General features: G+C 39.2%; 1 protein-coding gene across 1 annotated transcript in view; it reads left to right on the top strand.

Annotated features, from left to right (window-relative positions):
* The window catches only part of nell2a (neural EGFL like 2a), a 306967-nt gene that overhangs the window by 30521 nt on the left and 261693 nt on the right, over positions 1–14753 (top strand). The window contains exon 3 of the mRNA XM_055155733.1: positions 8266–8416. Within this exon, the coding sequence (XP_055011708.1) occupies positions 8266–8416 (151 nt within the window). The remainder of the gene's footprint in view (positions 1–8265; positions 8417–14753) is intronic.

Here is a 14753-nt window from a genome sequence, read left to right as displayed (position 1 = left end):
AGAAAAAAGGTCAACAGTTTGATAAACTAGAGTACATATGTATCTGTTCAATACATTTTTATATCAGATGCATTAACTTGAATTTTTGGCCTTGTTGTTTACTTCTGCTTGACCGGGCCCATGTGTACTGCAGTGTACTACTGAACACTGGACATTTTAAAGGTACAAGAAAAGTTTTCTGGTGAAGGATCCAACACCTACTAGCATGAACCAAGTTTTAAGAAAATGTTAAAGAAATATATTGGAAATTGTACATAATTATAGTTCGTCACAAGCTATGTATAGTAATTTATTGGATATATTATAATTGTAGTAGTGTTGTGTAGTGCAGTATACTATAGAACAGGACTGTATAAACTCATGTGTGGACTTTTGTTATTATAATGGACCATTTTATTGTAAATTATGCCAACTTGGATCCCAGAAAGAATAGTCTTTACCCCAATAAAGACTAACGGGGATCCAATAAATAAATAAATAAATAAATACTTGTCTCCATGAAGATGTTATTGCTCTGCCAAGACTGTTCCACGTTAGAACTTTATACTTGTGTAACTGTCCCCATGGAGACAAGAGAGTGATGCCACTAGGCCAAGTTACGAGTCAGATCTGTTGAAATTAGAGCCCGCTGTTTCTCAAGGTGTTTTTGAGCAATAAAAACATTTAGAATTGAACTGCAAATGGAAAAGTTACACAGTTCAGTTACTTAATATTAAACACGTATTATCTCCAGTCTGGGGATTGTGTCTCGTGCCTCCATCCCTCCGTTCCCTCCGTTCCCTCCGTTCCCTCTGTTCTCTCTGTTCTCTCTGTTCTCTCCGTCCTCGCTTTAGTCTTCAGAAGAGTGGAGCCAGTACTACACGGATCAATCTGAGCACTTCATTCACGAGTGTGTCCTGTCCACCCCCTCACGCTGAGACAAGTGTAGCGATGAGAGCCGTGCACGAGGATCAAAGCCTGCAGAGGGACGCCCGGATCCGGAGGTCTCTGTGGACCTCGCCCTCCACCCAGCTCCTCCTCCCCTCTCCTCTCTCATCTCTACTTCTCCAAATGTATCAACAGAATGGAAAAATGAAATAGATTAGACGGTCACATGTTGCCTGTCCATACGTCTCTCTTTCCCTCCTCTCTCTCCCTCCCTTTTTCCACTTCTCTCTTCTCCTCCTTCTCATTCCCTTCTTATCACTGTTCTCCCAACTCTTTCCTGTGCTCTTTCCTTTCTGTCACCCTTCCCTCAGTCTCTCCTCTTTTTCATTCTCTCTCTCCCCTGTCATTCTCCCTCTCTTCTCTCTCTCCCATCACTCTCTTTCTCTCTTCCCCCATTTTTTCTCATTCACTCATTTTATTTTCTCTCTGCTCTCTTTGTTTCTCTCTCCCCTCATTCTCTCTCTAACCTGATTTTTTCTTTCTCTCTCTTCATTCTCTCTCTCTTCCCTCATTTTTTCTCGTTCTGTCATCCCATTCTCTCTCTCCTCTCATTCTCGACAACAACAACAACAATTTTTTTCACAAATTGCAGCGCTTTCTGCTACGTCGAACGCGTCATAGGTGTATGTGCTGCGTCATCGCTGTAGCAGCTTTAGCTCGTTGTCATGTGGGAGGGTGGCAGAAATACGCTGCAATTTGTTTAAAAAAAAAACGCCAAATCAATCTAAAAAACACTTCAGCGAAAAATACAAGACCCACACATCACTCTTAGAAGGTAGAAAGCTCTGAAAAGTCGATTTAGCATGAGATGGGCCCTTTGAGGTGCATTCATGTTCTACTATTTGATTCTGGCGTTGTTTCAGATGGAGGGCAGGAGCCTGGAGAACTTTGTGTGGGAGGTTCACTGTTTCTGGAACAAACTCACAGACTTATTGGTGAGTTTCATTGTTGACAAAAGCGCGCGTTGCATGCTGGGATTTATTTTGGTCGGCGGCAAGAAACACTAATTCAACATGACGGACGGAGCGAGAAAACACGTAAAGGGTATTGATCCCGGTTATTTATCCACTCTAACGACAGAGGACCCAAGACCATTTGACCAGAAACTGGTCATAAGCATCGACGGACGACAAATCACACTTTTCAACCCCGACAAAAATTTCTGGTCAGAATCACCAACTACCTGGACAAATATTCACTTTGGTGATATCCACAATGACTTGGTGGAAACTCCTGGGCCATTCACAGCAGAAAAGATGAAAACCTCCAAGAGTCTCGATGTGTTGTTGAACTTGTTGGAGTCCACGGTTTGTTAGGATCTTCTACGTTTGCTCTGCGGATGTTTGAAAGTCGTTTAATTCACCGTTAGTGGTTCTTTTCACTCGGAATATGAAAAAAACATTTTCCTTCTTTCGTGCTTCTATTTGTGCATCCGATAATGCAGCAGGAATTTACCATTATCGGGGAGAAATACACGAGGTTTTGACCGCAATCCTGTTTCTTGCCTCCGACCAAAATATTTCCCAGCATGCAACGCAGGCTTTTAATAACAATGACGCAGCTGAAACTCGCCTATAACGTTTCTCTTTGTCCCACTAGTTCTTTCGTTCTTTCTTTTTTGGTTGCTGTGATGAAGGGTCTAAGGACAGTCTTGAATTTGCGTGTTTACTGTGAACATTGGTTAATCTGCTGGTCCGTTATTGCCCAATGACTGTTTCACTGTTTGATTGAAACTTTCTGTTGGTTAAATCAAGCATTTTATTCAGCAGTGCGAGACTGGTGTTTTGATTTTAGGCGAATCAAAAATAAATTGAATTGAATGATGGCACTGCTTTCTGAAGCTAAATGTGAGGAAATAATTTTGCCTTTGTTGATTTATGTCAGCAGAACAGACGGTGAACTCTGTGCCAGTTTTGGTTCACGTGGATAGATTAACTTCACATGTTGGAATTTTCAGCTGTTGCCTCAAGATACAGTTTTATTTGGTGATATCATGGCTTTCAGTTTTCTCTATCATTTTACGTACTTTTCACTATTCGGAATATATAAGATTTAGTTTGGAATTGTGAATTGCTATTGCTTTCATCACACTCACACAACCCCATAAATAAAAGTCTACAATACTGCCTAAAAAATTATCAAAATAATTACCGTATTTTTCATACTAAGTCGCTCTGGAGTCACACCAGCCAAAAAATGTGCAGTGTAGAAGAAAATAACATATATATATATATATATATATATATATATATATATATATATATATATATATATATATATATATATATATATAAGTCGCAATGGACTGTAAGTAGCACTTTTTGGGGAAATGTATTTAATAAAATCAGAGACCAGGAGCCAACATTTCATGTTGAAAGTCAAGTTGTAGTAATAACAATAGAAGAGAGAACAACAGACTGTTAACGTCACATATGAACAGTTCTTCAGATAAACTATAGCGAGAAATTAATTTATTTAAAGCTGTGAAACATTTTCGACCTAAATAAACGTTTGACCAGTTAACAAATTGAATTTCTCCTTTGCTATACATTCTACCTGGACAACTGAGGGATTCTACGCAATAACATACATCTTTACTGTGAGCAGGTTTGCATCTCCATGAACCTGACTCTTACTTGGACTGGAGGAGATGCCACCTCCTGTTATTGTGTTCACGTACCGTACTTTTGGGTCTATAAGTGGCATAAATGTGTAATGAAGAAGAACAAAACTATAGCATAAAAAACAGAACAGAACAAGTTTTACCAAACTCTCCATCTCACTCCAAATCACTAAATCCATTCAATTCTTCATCCTTGGTGTCACTTCTGAACAACTCGGCCTCGACCTCTGGAGGTAAACAGAGCGTCGCTTCCTCTTCTGTGTCGCTGTCGTCAGACTCACCATCAGTTCCAGTTAGAATTATTCGGGTCTTTCTGAATCCCGACAGGATGGTTTCGGTGTCATTGAAGTTCAGGCTTTGTCCATCCATCCAGTGACTTCAGGAAAGTTTCATGGTGCATCCACTTTCTCTCTGCTGCTCGATTACTGTGTTTGGCCGCAGATTTCACGACTTGCAGTTTGTAATCTGCAAAATCTGATTTTGTTTTTGGGGGCATTTGTGTTCAGTCTTCTCAGTCGTCTTTATAAGTGTTAAATGTATATAAATGTTAAATTGTTCAGTGGTTCAGAAGTAATGGTGCGATCGACTGACATGATACAGACAGAACAGAGGCTCTTTCTGCAGGAGACATGTGCAGTAGAGCCAATTGACAGTGGTACAGGAGGAACAGGATACTGACACACAAGATTAGAACCTCTCCACGTCACTGTGAATATTTTAATATATAAGTCGCACTGGGGTATAAGTCGCGGAAAACACCCAAACCATGAAAAAAAGTCTGATTTATTGTCAGAAAAATACGGTACATTTTACATCATATTTTGTGTTTGTTGATGAAAATATCAGATTTTATTTTTGCTATATCTTGCTGTATATTGCAAGTCATTCCCAGACAGTGGAAAAAGTAGGTTAGGTTCTGTTATTTATATCACTCTCTCCCAGATTAAAAATTCCATCATTTGTGAGATTATACCGTCTCCGCTCACGTCGATTCCCTCATTAAATAGATGGCGTTGATGGCAGATTATCGCTAGGCAGAACTCCTGTCCCTTAGTCATTGGACCATCTGTGCCTCTTCAACCAATGACACCGGCAATGCAAAATGTATGAACGCCCATCCCGAAGAGACGGACGCCGTGCCTCTGCTGCACTTAAAGCCAACGGGGACAAAACCTTCACGAGTGCACTTTAAACTAAACGCAGACGGGTTGGTTTACGTGAACAAAACACTATTCTAGGTTCTTTAACACTCTTTTAAATACGCCAAAAAAATGAATGCATGTTTAGTAGTTATTTTGTTGTACCCAGGAATGATTTGCAGCTTTAAAATTTGACTGCGTAACTTTGCGGTGGGGACTTGTCTCTTTGATGCTTTATGATTTTGCTCTTTTGCTCACATAAAACGACATCATTTAATATTGTGGGTGTTGCGTTTAATGTCATACTGTGAAACCTTCTAGGAAAAATAATCACTTCTGAGACAAGCAGATGGTCTACCCAGCACCACAAATGTTACACAGTGCAAGTTTATGGTTTTATTTGTAATTTACTCCTATACTTTGGTTACTTTATCTTGATTTGCAGCTTGTTCAATCTTGGTATCAGTCCTGGTTCAGTCCTGGTTTAGTCCTGGTTCAGTCCTGGTTTAGTCCTGGTTTAGTCCTGGTTAATCCGTTTATCATTTGTTCATTTGTTTTTCAAAATAAAACCAACAGTAAGAAAAAAAAAAAAGAAAAAAAAATCTTTATTATTTGTCTCCAAAGCCAAAATGAAAAAGCGGAAACAATTTGTCTTTTCAGTTTTTGATTTTGTGTTTAAATGAAAAATAGGATGCCATATATGCACTCAACCAGGACTCAACCAGGACTCAACCAAAACCAGGACTAAACCAGGACTCAACCAGGACTAAACCAGGACTAAACCAGGACTCAACCAGGACTCAACCAGGACTCAACCAGGACTAAACCAGGACTCAACCAGGACTAAACCAAGACTCAATCAGGACTCAGCCAGGACTGATCCCAGGACTGAATGAGGAGGACTAAACCAGGACTGAACTAGGATTAAAACAGGACTAAACCAGAACTGAACCAGGACTGTGTGTTGGGACGGGCCCACTGGTGCGCCCATGTAGACAGTCAGATGACTGTGGGTGAAAGGACCATGCAGAGCTCCACACCTCGTGGGGCTAAGCGCAGCAGACACCCAATCGCACTTTGCGGACACCTTGCTCCACGGACGGGGTCCTGTCTCTCTCTCTCAAGTCCAAGATTAGTCCTGGTTTAGACCTGTCTTAGTCCTAGTTTAGTCCTGGTTTAATCCTGGTTCATTTCTTGTCAAGTCCTGGTTTAGACTTGGGTTAGACCTGGTTCAGTCCTGGTTTAATCCTCCTGGTTCAGTTTTGGGATCAGTCCTGGTTTAGTCCTGGTTTAGTCCAGTTGAAGTCGCAGTTTAAGTCATGCAAACATTTTTCATTTAAACACAAAATCGAGAACCAATAAAACAAATCATTATCTATTTTTTCATTTTGGTTTTGCAGACAAATAATGAAGAAAATAGTTATAATTATATATATATATATATATATATATATATATATATATATATATATATATTTTTTTGTTTTTGTTTTTTTTCAAATTTTTGGTTCTATTTTGAAAAATGAATGAACGAATGATACACTGTTTCTAGTTTATTCCTGGTTTATTCCTGGTTCAGTCCTGGTTTATTCTGGATGTAATCCTGGTGTATTTATAGTTCACTCTTGGTTTCCTGTTGATTTGGACCAGATTTTTCACTGTTTAACTGAGCATGATTACAAAATAAGAGGTTTAGTTCTTCTGTCCTCCTGGTTTAGACCTGGTTTAGTCTTTCTGTGGTTTATAGCCGATATTAAACCTCCAGCACCAGGGAGCACAGGGCAAACTGCACATGTGAAGCCTGCCCCATGTGACTCAATGTAAACGTTTATCCATGTAATTATTTTTCGTAGTTTTAGTATTACCATATCGTGCTAATGAAGGCTTCTTGCTGGTGGAAGTCATGTAAATCCAGAGAAAAGCAGCCTCCCGGAGCTCCTAACTGTACCAGGTCAGCGCGCACTTGCCTCACATCTCCGCTCCCAGGTCTTTGATGTGAAACACCATCTTTTATTGATGCTTCCATTAAAGTAGCATGGAGGGTCTGCGTGGGACCGGAGGTGGGGGGGGGGGGGGGTCGAGGGGCAGGCCCTTGGGAACACGAGTCGGGGAAATAACCACACACAAAGTACAGGCTGCAGTAGCATTAGTGGACTGGGGCTGCACAGCGGACTGCAATGGAATCTAAATTACGGGTTGAAAAAAAACTAACTATCAAAGGTTAAAGTGGTTATTTTTAGATTTTAGAATTTGCTCTGAAAATGAACACATTTATGGGAAAAAATTTAAAATTTACAGTTCATATTTTTGTTTTCTTATCTTTTGATTATGTTTTTTTTCCCAGATATTCAATGTTCCTTCTTCTGTACCAAATAATAACAAATATAAAACAGCTACAACTTAAATGTCAAACTGGAGCTACTGGCACTGGAGAAAACAACCTGCATAAACTCATGAAATCTGCACTACTGTCAAATAAAGACCTGAACCAGGACTAAACCAGGACTAAAACAGGACTGAACCAGGACTAAAACAGGACTGAACCAGGACTAAAACAGGACTAAAACAGCACTAAAACAGGATTAAAACAGGACTGAACCAGGACTAAAACAGGACTAAACCAGGACTAAAACAGGACTGAACCAGGACTGAACCAGGACTAAACCAGGACTGAACCAGGACTGAACCAGGACTAAACCAGGACTGAACTAGGACTAAAACAGGACTAAAACAGCACTAAAACAGGATTAAAACAGGACTGAACCAGGACTAAAACAGGACTGATCCAGATCTAAACCAGGACTAAATCAGGACTAAACCAGGACTGAACCAGGACTGAACCAGGACTAAACCAGGACTGAACCAGGACTAAACCAGGACTAAACCAGATCTAAACCAGGACTAAACCAGGACTACAACAGGACTGAACTAGGACTAAAACAGGACTAAAACAGCACTAAAACAGGATTAAAACAGGACTGAACCAGGACTAAAACAGGACTGATCCAGGTCTAAACCAGGACTAAATCAGGACTAAACCAGGACTGAACCAGGACTGAACCAGGACTAAACCAGGACTAAACCAGGACTAAACCAGGACTAAACCTCTCCTCTGCTCCACAGGCTTGGGGTTCTCTCTCTCTCAAATCCAAGATTAGTCCTGTTTTAATCCTGTTTTAGTCCTGGTTCAGTCCTTGGCACATGTGTCTGATTTATTTTATATAGGTGATTATATAAACTGTGTTAATGTTAAAAACACGATTCTGCATAATTTTAAGTAAAAAAACAAACAAAAAACAAACTGACTTTTACTTGGCCGGCACCTTTATATATTCGTACTGAGTGATTTGTATTGAATATTTGGGCATGTCGGGGTTATCATGCCATGAACCGTGTACCTCTACACCACTGCTCACTACAGAAAAATACCGACTAAACCCGGACTAGACCAGGATTGAACCCGGACTAGACCAGGCCTAAACCCAAACAGGACTGCTCCCTCTCGCTCTCTGACTTCCTCAACACTATCGACAAAATCTCCGATGAATCCACTGAATGCTTTTGTGTTTGTTGCAGGTTCTTCCCGGGAGGTGAAGGCCCCGGCTGATGTCTCGAGGTCCATGATCCAGAAGCTGAGGGGCAAGAATGAGTTCACTGTGTTGGCTACGGTCAAACAGGACCACCTCAACTCCGGGGTCATCCTGTCCATCCACCACCAGGACAACAGGTCAGACACGAGCCGGTCTGGGGCAGAATTTAGACGCACAGATAGTTTGGTGGTACATTGTCTCGCTAGAATAGATTAGTGGTTCCCGGACAATGGTATATGTGCATCATTTAGAATTTTTATGCACATTTTTGGTTTCGTTTGTTTAATTTCCTTAGAATTATGGTGTGGAGAGGAGATCGTCCTGGTTTAGATCTGGTGGTACTTGGAACGCTGTCATGTCTAAGCAATGTTGGGAAGGTGACTTTTCAAATGTATTCCCCTACAGATTACAGATTACATACCCCAAAATGTAGTTTGTAACGTAATCCATTGAATTACTTAAAGTGAATAATGTAATCTGAATACTTTGGATTACTTGATTTGCTGTAGAGAAGCAAAGACGAGGAAATCGTAGCATAAAATGTTTTGTCTGCTAAAAGAAAATTAAAAGCCCAGACTTTACTGAACCAAATTAAAACTATTATTGATAGAAGAGGAGGAGACACGTCCACACAGCAGGATTTAATCCTGTTAAATCCTGTTTGAGACATAGTTTAGACCTGGTTTTAGTCCTGGTTTAGACCTGGTTTAGTCCTGGTTTAGACCTGGTTTCCTGGTTTAGTCCTGGTTTAGACCTGGTTTAGTCCTGGTTTAGACCTGGTTTAGTCCTGGTTTAGACCTGGTTTAGACCTGGTTTAGTCCTGGTTTAGTCCTGGTTTAGACCTGGTTTAGTCCTGGTTTAGACCTGGTTTAGTCCTGGTTTAGTCCTGGTTTAGCCTGGTTTAGACCTGGTTTAGGGTTTTTAGTCCTGGTTTAGTCCTGGTTTAGAGGTCCTGGTTTAGACCTGGTTTAGTTTTAGTCCTGGTTTAGTCCTGGTTTAGACCTGGTTTAGTCCTGGTTTAGACCTGGTTTAGTCCTGGTTTAGTCGGGGTTTTAGACCTGGTTTAGTCCTGGTTTAGTCCTGGTTTAGTGTCCGGCGATGAGAGGAATTACCAAAAAAGAAAAAAGGGGATACAGCCCAAAATGTGAAAACAGGAAAATACCTCTGTGTAATCCATTTATTTCAACCAAGTAACTGTAATCCAATTACCACTCACTTAAACAGTAACTGTAACTGAATACAGTTACTCATAATTTGTAGTCTGATTATGTAACTCTGGTACATGTAATCTGTTACTCCCCAACACTGTGTCTAAGTGGTTCTTGGGAACTGGCGAGTATGAAGAAAATACACTTTGTTAATTGTAATTTTGTTCGTTGTAAATATCAGCATTCATCTAAAACAACTCAATACTCCAGTACTTTTTAGATGTGCACTATATCGTTTTTCTGATGTGGGTCCACCATCTGCTTGGCTCCCTGGAGATGTTTGTGTTTTGCCTGGAATGGAAAAAAAAATACATGAAAAACATACATCCTTATTATGTGGGTCAGTGGCGTTTTGCAGTTTTCAAATGCTCAAAAAATTAAAATATAATGGCAAACAAAATGTGTAGATTTTTAGGTATATGTATGTGTATATTTCTTTAGTGAAGTGTATTTTACTTTGAAACAAACTTCGAGAAAACTTAACCAAATCACACTAAAAACATCTGTCTACCTTTAATATATTTGGTGTCAACTTGCATTTTGAATAATTACTAATTGATCTACCAAACCTAATTTCCTTTTTTTATGTGATTATTTTACATTTAAAGTAAAAATGATGACTTTAATATAGTAACGTATTATATAGTTTTATTTGTGTAGTACATAATACAAGTACAATTGTAAAAGAAATGCAGATATTTGTGTGTATATTTATTTAAATGCTTAATGTTTCCTACAACAGTCACAGGTCTGTTTCACCAAATGACAAATTCTGTTTCACTGACTGACACACTGAGCAGGTTTGCCTCTCCACAGATCTGACTTGTGTCCTGGCCTATTGTAAGGCTGTGTAATTAATTGAATTTTGACCACAACTTCAATTTGTGTGTCAAACAATCTCCAATCTCATATAATCAAGTTGAAACGATTAAAGCTTAACAAAGTTTATTCTGGGATATTTTTTGATATAAATAAGTAAATAAGTATATTTTATTTGATGTTTTAAATATAGAGATTGTAGAACAGCTGGATATATAGTTTATTTTGGATACATTGATGTTTTTCTGCTTTATTTCATGTTCAAAGTTTATTTGATTCATTTTATATTTTATGAATTGCAAAACTGCTCTGTTGTATCCTATATTTATTTTCAATTTGAAAGTTTTGCATAAATTATCAATAGCAAAGTAAAGCAAAGTGTTTTGGGTTTTCTGGGTTTTTTTTTTTTTGAGAGAGATACTGAATAAACAAACAAAAAAATAATCGTCTGAATAATCGTGATTTCGATATTGACCAAAATAATCGTGATAATGATTTTTCCATAATCGAGCAGCCCTACCTACTTGTGTCTGTGAAGATAAATAAGTAGAAATGCATCAATAACCGAAATATCATGATATCGTATCGTCAAAAGTCTCACAATAATATCGTGGGCTGTCACAATATATCAAATCACAAGTTCCTTTGCTTAAATGCAGGTTTTATAGAAGCAACATCTTCTAAACATCGGAAACTACATATCCCATGATTCCTTTCAGCGCAGACAACATGAAGAAACATGTTTTTACTTGAATTCTTGGGATTATGACGGAAATAATTCACACCAAAATCTTGTCAGGGTATTTTAAAAGCAAAAAAGTGTCCCATCTACAATTATATCAGCCTCTACAAAATATCACAATAAATAACGTACAGTTAGATGCATATTGTGATAATAATAATAATAATAATAATAATAATAATAATAATAATAATAATATCGTGATAATATTGTGGAATGTTCTACGTATAACAAGAACATCTACATCAGGGGTGTCCAAACTATTTTCATCAAGGGCCACAAATCTAAACATAGATGAAGCAGAGGGCTGATCGAGGGCTGTAGACTGGAGCTCAGTACAGGGAATAACTGTAATATGTGCATTTTTAACACATTAGAATGAGCCATCAGTCTTTATTCACGCTAAGATCCTTAAAACCACACACTAAATTAAATATTAACTTTATCAAGGTAGATTTTCAAAAAACTTGCAATAAAAAGTACATTTTTCATTGATGCAAGGTAATTTTGGTCAATTCTCCTGAAGCCTGAGGGCCAAGAAAAATTTGTCTGAGGACTTCATTTGGCCCACGAGCCATAGTTTGGACATGCCTGATCTACATGGAGAGGAAAAGGTGGTGAACCATCAACTAAAAATGTTACATACTGTTTTTATTTTATTTTTTTTAAGTTTGCAATAATCAAAACACAGGGTAATCATTTGTAGTATTTTTATGTATGTGTAGTATTAGTTTTTGTGACCTTTCACTGCACATTTCACATACAATTCCTTCACTAAACAAACATAAGCTTAATTATTATGGATCACAATCTCCCTAATGTTTTCTGTACAATTTGAGTATTTGCTTTAATGGCTATTTACAAGATTGACGCCCTTGTCCAGTGTGCAGTGTGTGTGTGTGCAGTGTGTGTGTGTGTGTGTGTGTGCATAGTGTGTGTGCACATGCAGCAGACAGTATCAGTCATATGGCTCTAGACATTGACTCTGTAATCGTGCTCTGAAAACTGATGAGCCTTGCTACCGTTAGCATGCTAATTTTCTCCATTAGTTCTGTGTAGCCGAGGCATCGGGTGATCAGAACAGCAATCAAGAATCTCCCATAATGCTTTGAGTGAAGCGTTTGTAGGCTAATGTTAGAATACGCAGGGACGTTAATGGTTTTACCCTTGGCTGATTGGGGGTCTCAGCCAATCACACGCCACGACACGAGTGAGTGTGTGGATGTGTTTAGGAGCGCCGCTACGTTAATTCACTGTCACTGGGCTGCAGGATGGTGCGTTCATGAGCGCTGGGATAAATGTGTGTCTGCATGGGAGGGAAAGTGTAAACCTATTAGAGCGGCTGGCAGATTCATTATGCGCACAGCGACTGGTGTCTGTTTGTGTGTCTCTGCTGTGTAATGTCTTCACATTTATAAATATTAGTTTATGATTTGAGCAACTTTAACTGTGAATTTGTGATCTAAAACTTGGCATCAAATGTCAGAAAGAAACTGTCACTGGAAAAATCTGCAACAAGAAAACAGCCCTGGAACAACCTGACGGCTCAATACTGCTCATACATTTAGAAAACTATAGAGCACGGCTGGGCAATTCTTTTTTCCATGAGAAACAGAACATATTGTGATGCACCAAAATGCTTTACTCTGCATAATATTAATTGTACACATATGTCTTTATTTATGTATTGCGTAATTTTCTATGTGAACAAAAAAAAAAAAAACACCCCGAAAATAAAAGCACTGCAGCTTTAGTCCATGTATGAGATAAAATGATAAAATATGTTTATTTTGTAATTTCAAATTAGTTTAAAGCATAGACTGTATATATGAGTGGACAGAGTGAACGTGCTAAATGCCAGGAAGTTCTCTAGGAGGTTCTTCTGGCTCCTTCTGACTCTGGCTCCAGTTGACTTACATTAGGATCTTGTGGCTCCTCTCTCTGTACCTGCTGCAGTGAGCCTCGTCATTTTGGTCTTAAAATGTTCGTATTAACCCGCGACACATGATCAGAATTTTTTTTCACTATTTTGTACATCAAAAAAATCCTGTTCATAACGTAGAATCTGGCTCCAGTTTGGCTCCTGTAACCGTGAACATCATGAGCCTCTTTGAAGCGCACACTGTGGGAGATACACTTAGGCTGCGTTCAGACTGCAGCCTGAAGTGACCCAAACCTGATTTTTTGGCCTCTATGTGACCTGTATCTGATCTTTTAATGACAGTCTGAACCACACAGATCCGATTTTTTCAAATGTGACCCAGGCCACTTGGATATGTGGTAAATTTGTTTGTACATGGTTATTGTTATTACAGTATTTTTGGACTATAAGTGGCTCCGGAGTTTAAGTCGCACCAGCCAAAAAATGCAGAATGAAGAAGAAAAAAACATATAAGTTGCACTTTTTTGGGGGGAAATTTATTTTATAAAATCAGAGACCAGGAACCGACATTTCTTGTTGAAAGTCAAATTCTAGTAAAAACAATAGAAGAGAGAACAACAGACTGTTAACGTCACATATGAACAGTTCTTCAGATAAACTATAACATAAACAACAGAACAGAACAAGTTTGACAAACTCTCCATCTCACTCCAAATCACTAAATCCATTCAGTTCTTCATCCTCAGTGTCACTTCTGAGCAATTCGGTCTCGACCTCTGGAGGTAAACAGAGCGTCGCTTCCTCTTCTGTGTCGCTGTCGTCAGACTCAGCATCAGTTCCAGTTAGAATTGTTGGGGTCTTTCTGAATCCTGACAGGATGGTTTTGGTGTCACTGAAGTCCAGACTTTGTCCATCCATCCAGTGACTTCAGGAAAGTTTTATCGTGCGTCGCCCTGATTACCGTGAAGCTGTGTTCTCCATCCCCGCTTTCTGCCAGCCCCTCACAAGTTTCTCAGTCACTCCAAACTTTCTTTCTGCTGCTCAATTAGTTTTCAGCTGCATATTTCTACGGAAGCTGAGAGGGGTCACAACAAACGCAAACGCTGCAACAAATACAAATGTGACAACACAACAAAAAGCCACAACACACCAAAAAAAGCCACAACGGAAATGACTGCGGGACTCTATTTTAATGCAAACGCCGCAACAAATACAAACACCACAACACAAACGCAAATGCCACAACACATTAAAAAGCCACAACACATTAAAAAGCCACAACAGAAGTGACCGCTGGACTCTATTTTCAGACGGACCGATCAAGCGGCAAGTGAAGAAGAAGAACTACAACATGAAACGAATAATGATAAAACAATAAATTACTTTTACTTACGTTTCCAACTTCTCTGTTCCTTTACTTTACACGTTGTAGTTCTTCTTCTTCACTTGCCGCTTGATCGGTCCGTCTGAAAATAGAGTCCCGCGGTCACTTCCGTTGTGGCTTTTTAATGTGTTGTGGCTTTTTAATGTGTTGCTGCATTTGCATTTGTGTTGTGGTGTTTGTATTTGTTGCGGCGTTTGCATTAAAATAGAGTCCCGCAGTCATTTCCGTTGTGGCTTTTTTTGGTGTGTTGTGGCTTTTTGTTGTGTTGTCGCATTTGTATTTGTTGCGGCGTTTGCGTTTGTTGTGACCCCTCTCGGCTTCCGCATATTTCACTACTTGCAGCAGGAAACATGCAGGAGACATGTGCAGTAGAGTGAAGTGACAGTGGTACAGGAGGAACAGGAGCAGCAGATACTCACACACAAGACTAGAACCTCTC

Source organism: Boleophthalmus pectinirostris, unplaced genomic scaffold (assembly GCF_026225935.1).
Source record: "Boleophthalmus pectinirostris isolate CB_2022bp ecotype Guang Dong unplaced genomic scaffold, ASM2622593v1 HiC_scaffold_2, whole genome shotgun sequence".
NCBI lineage: Eukaryota > Metazoa > Chordata > Actinopteri > Gobiiformes > Gobiidae > Boleophthalmus > Boleophthalmus pectinirostris.
Note: the sequence above shows the minus strand (reverse complement) of the source record. Positions and strands in the feature narration are given on the sequence as shown.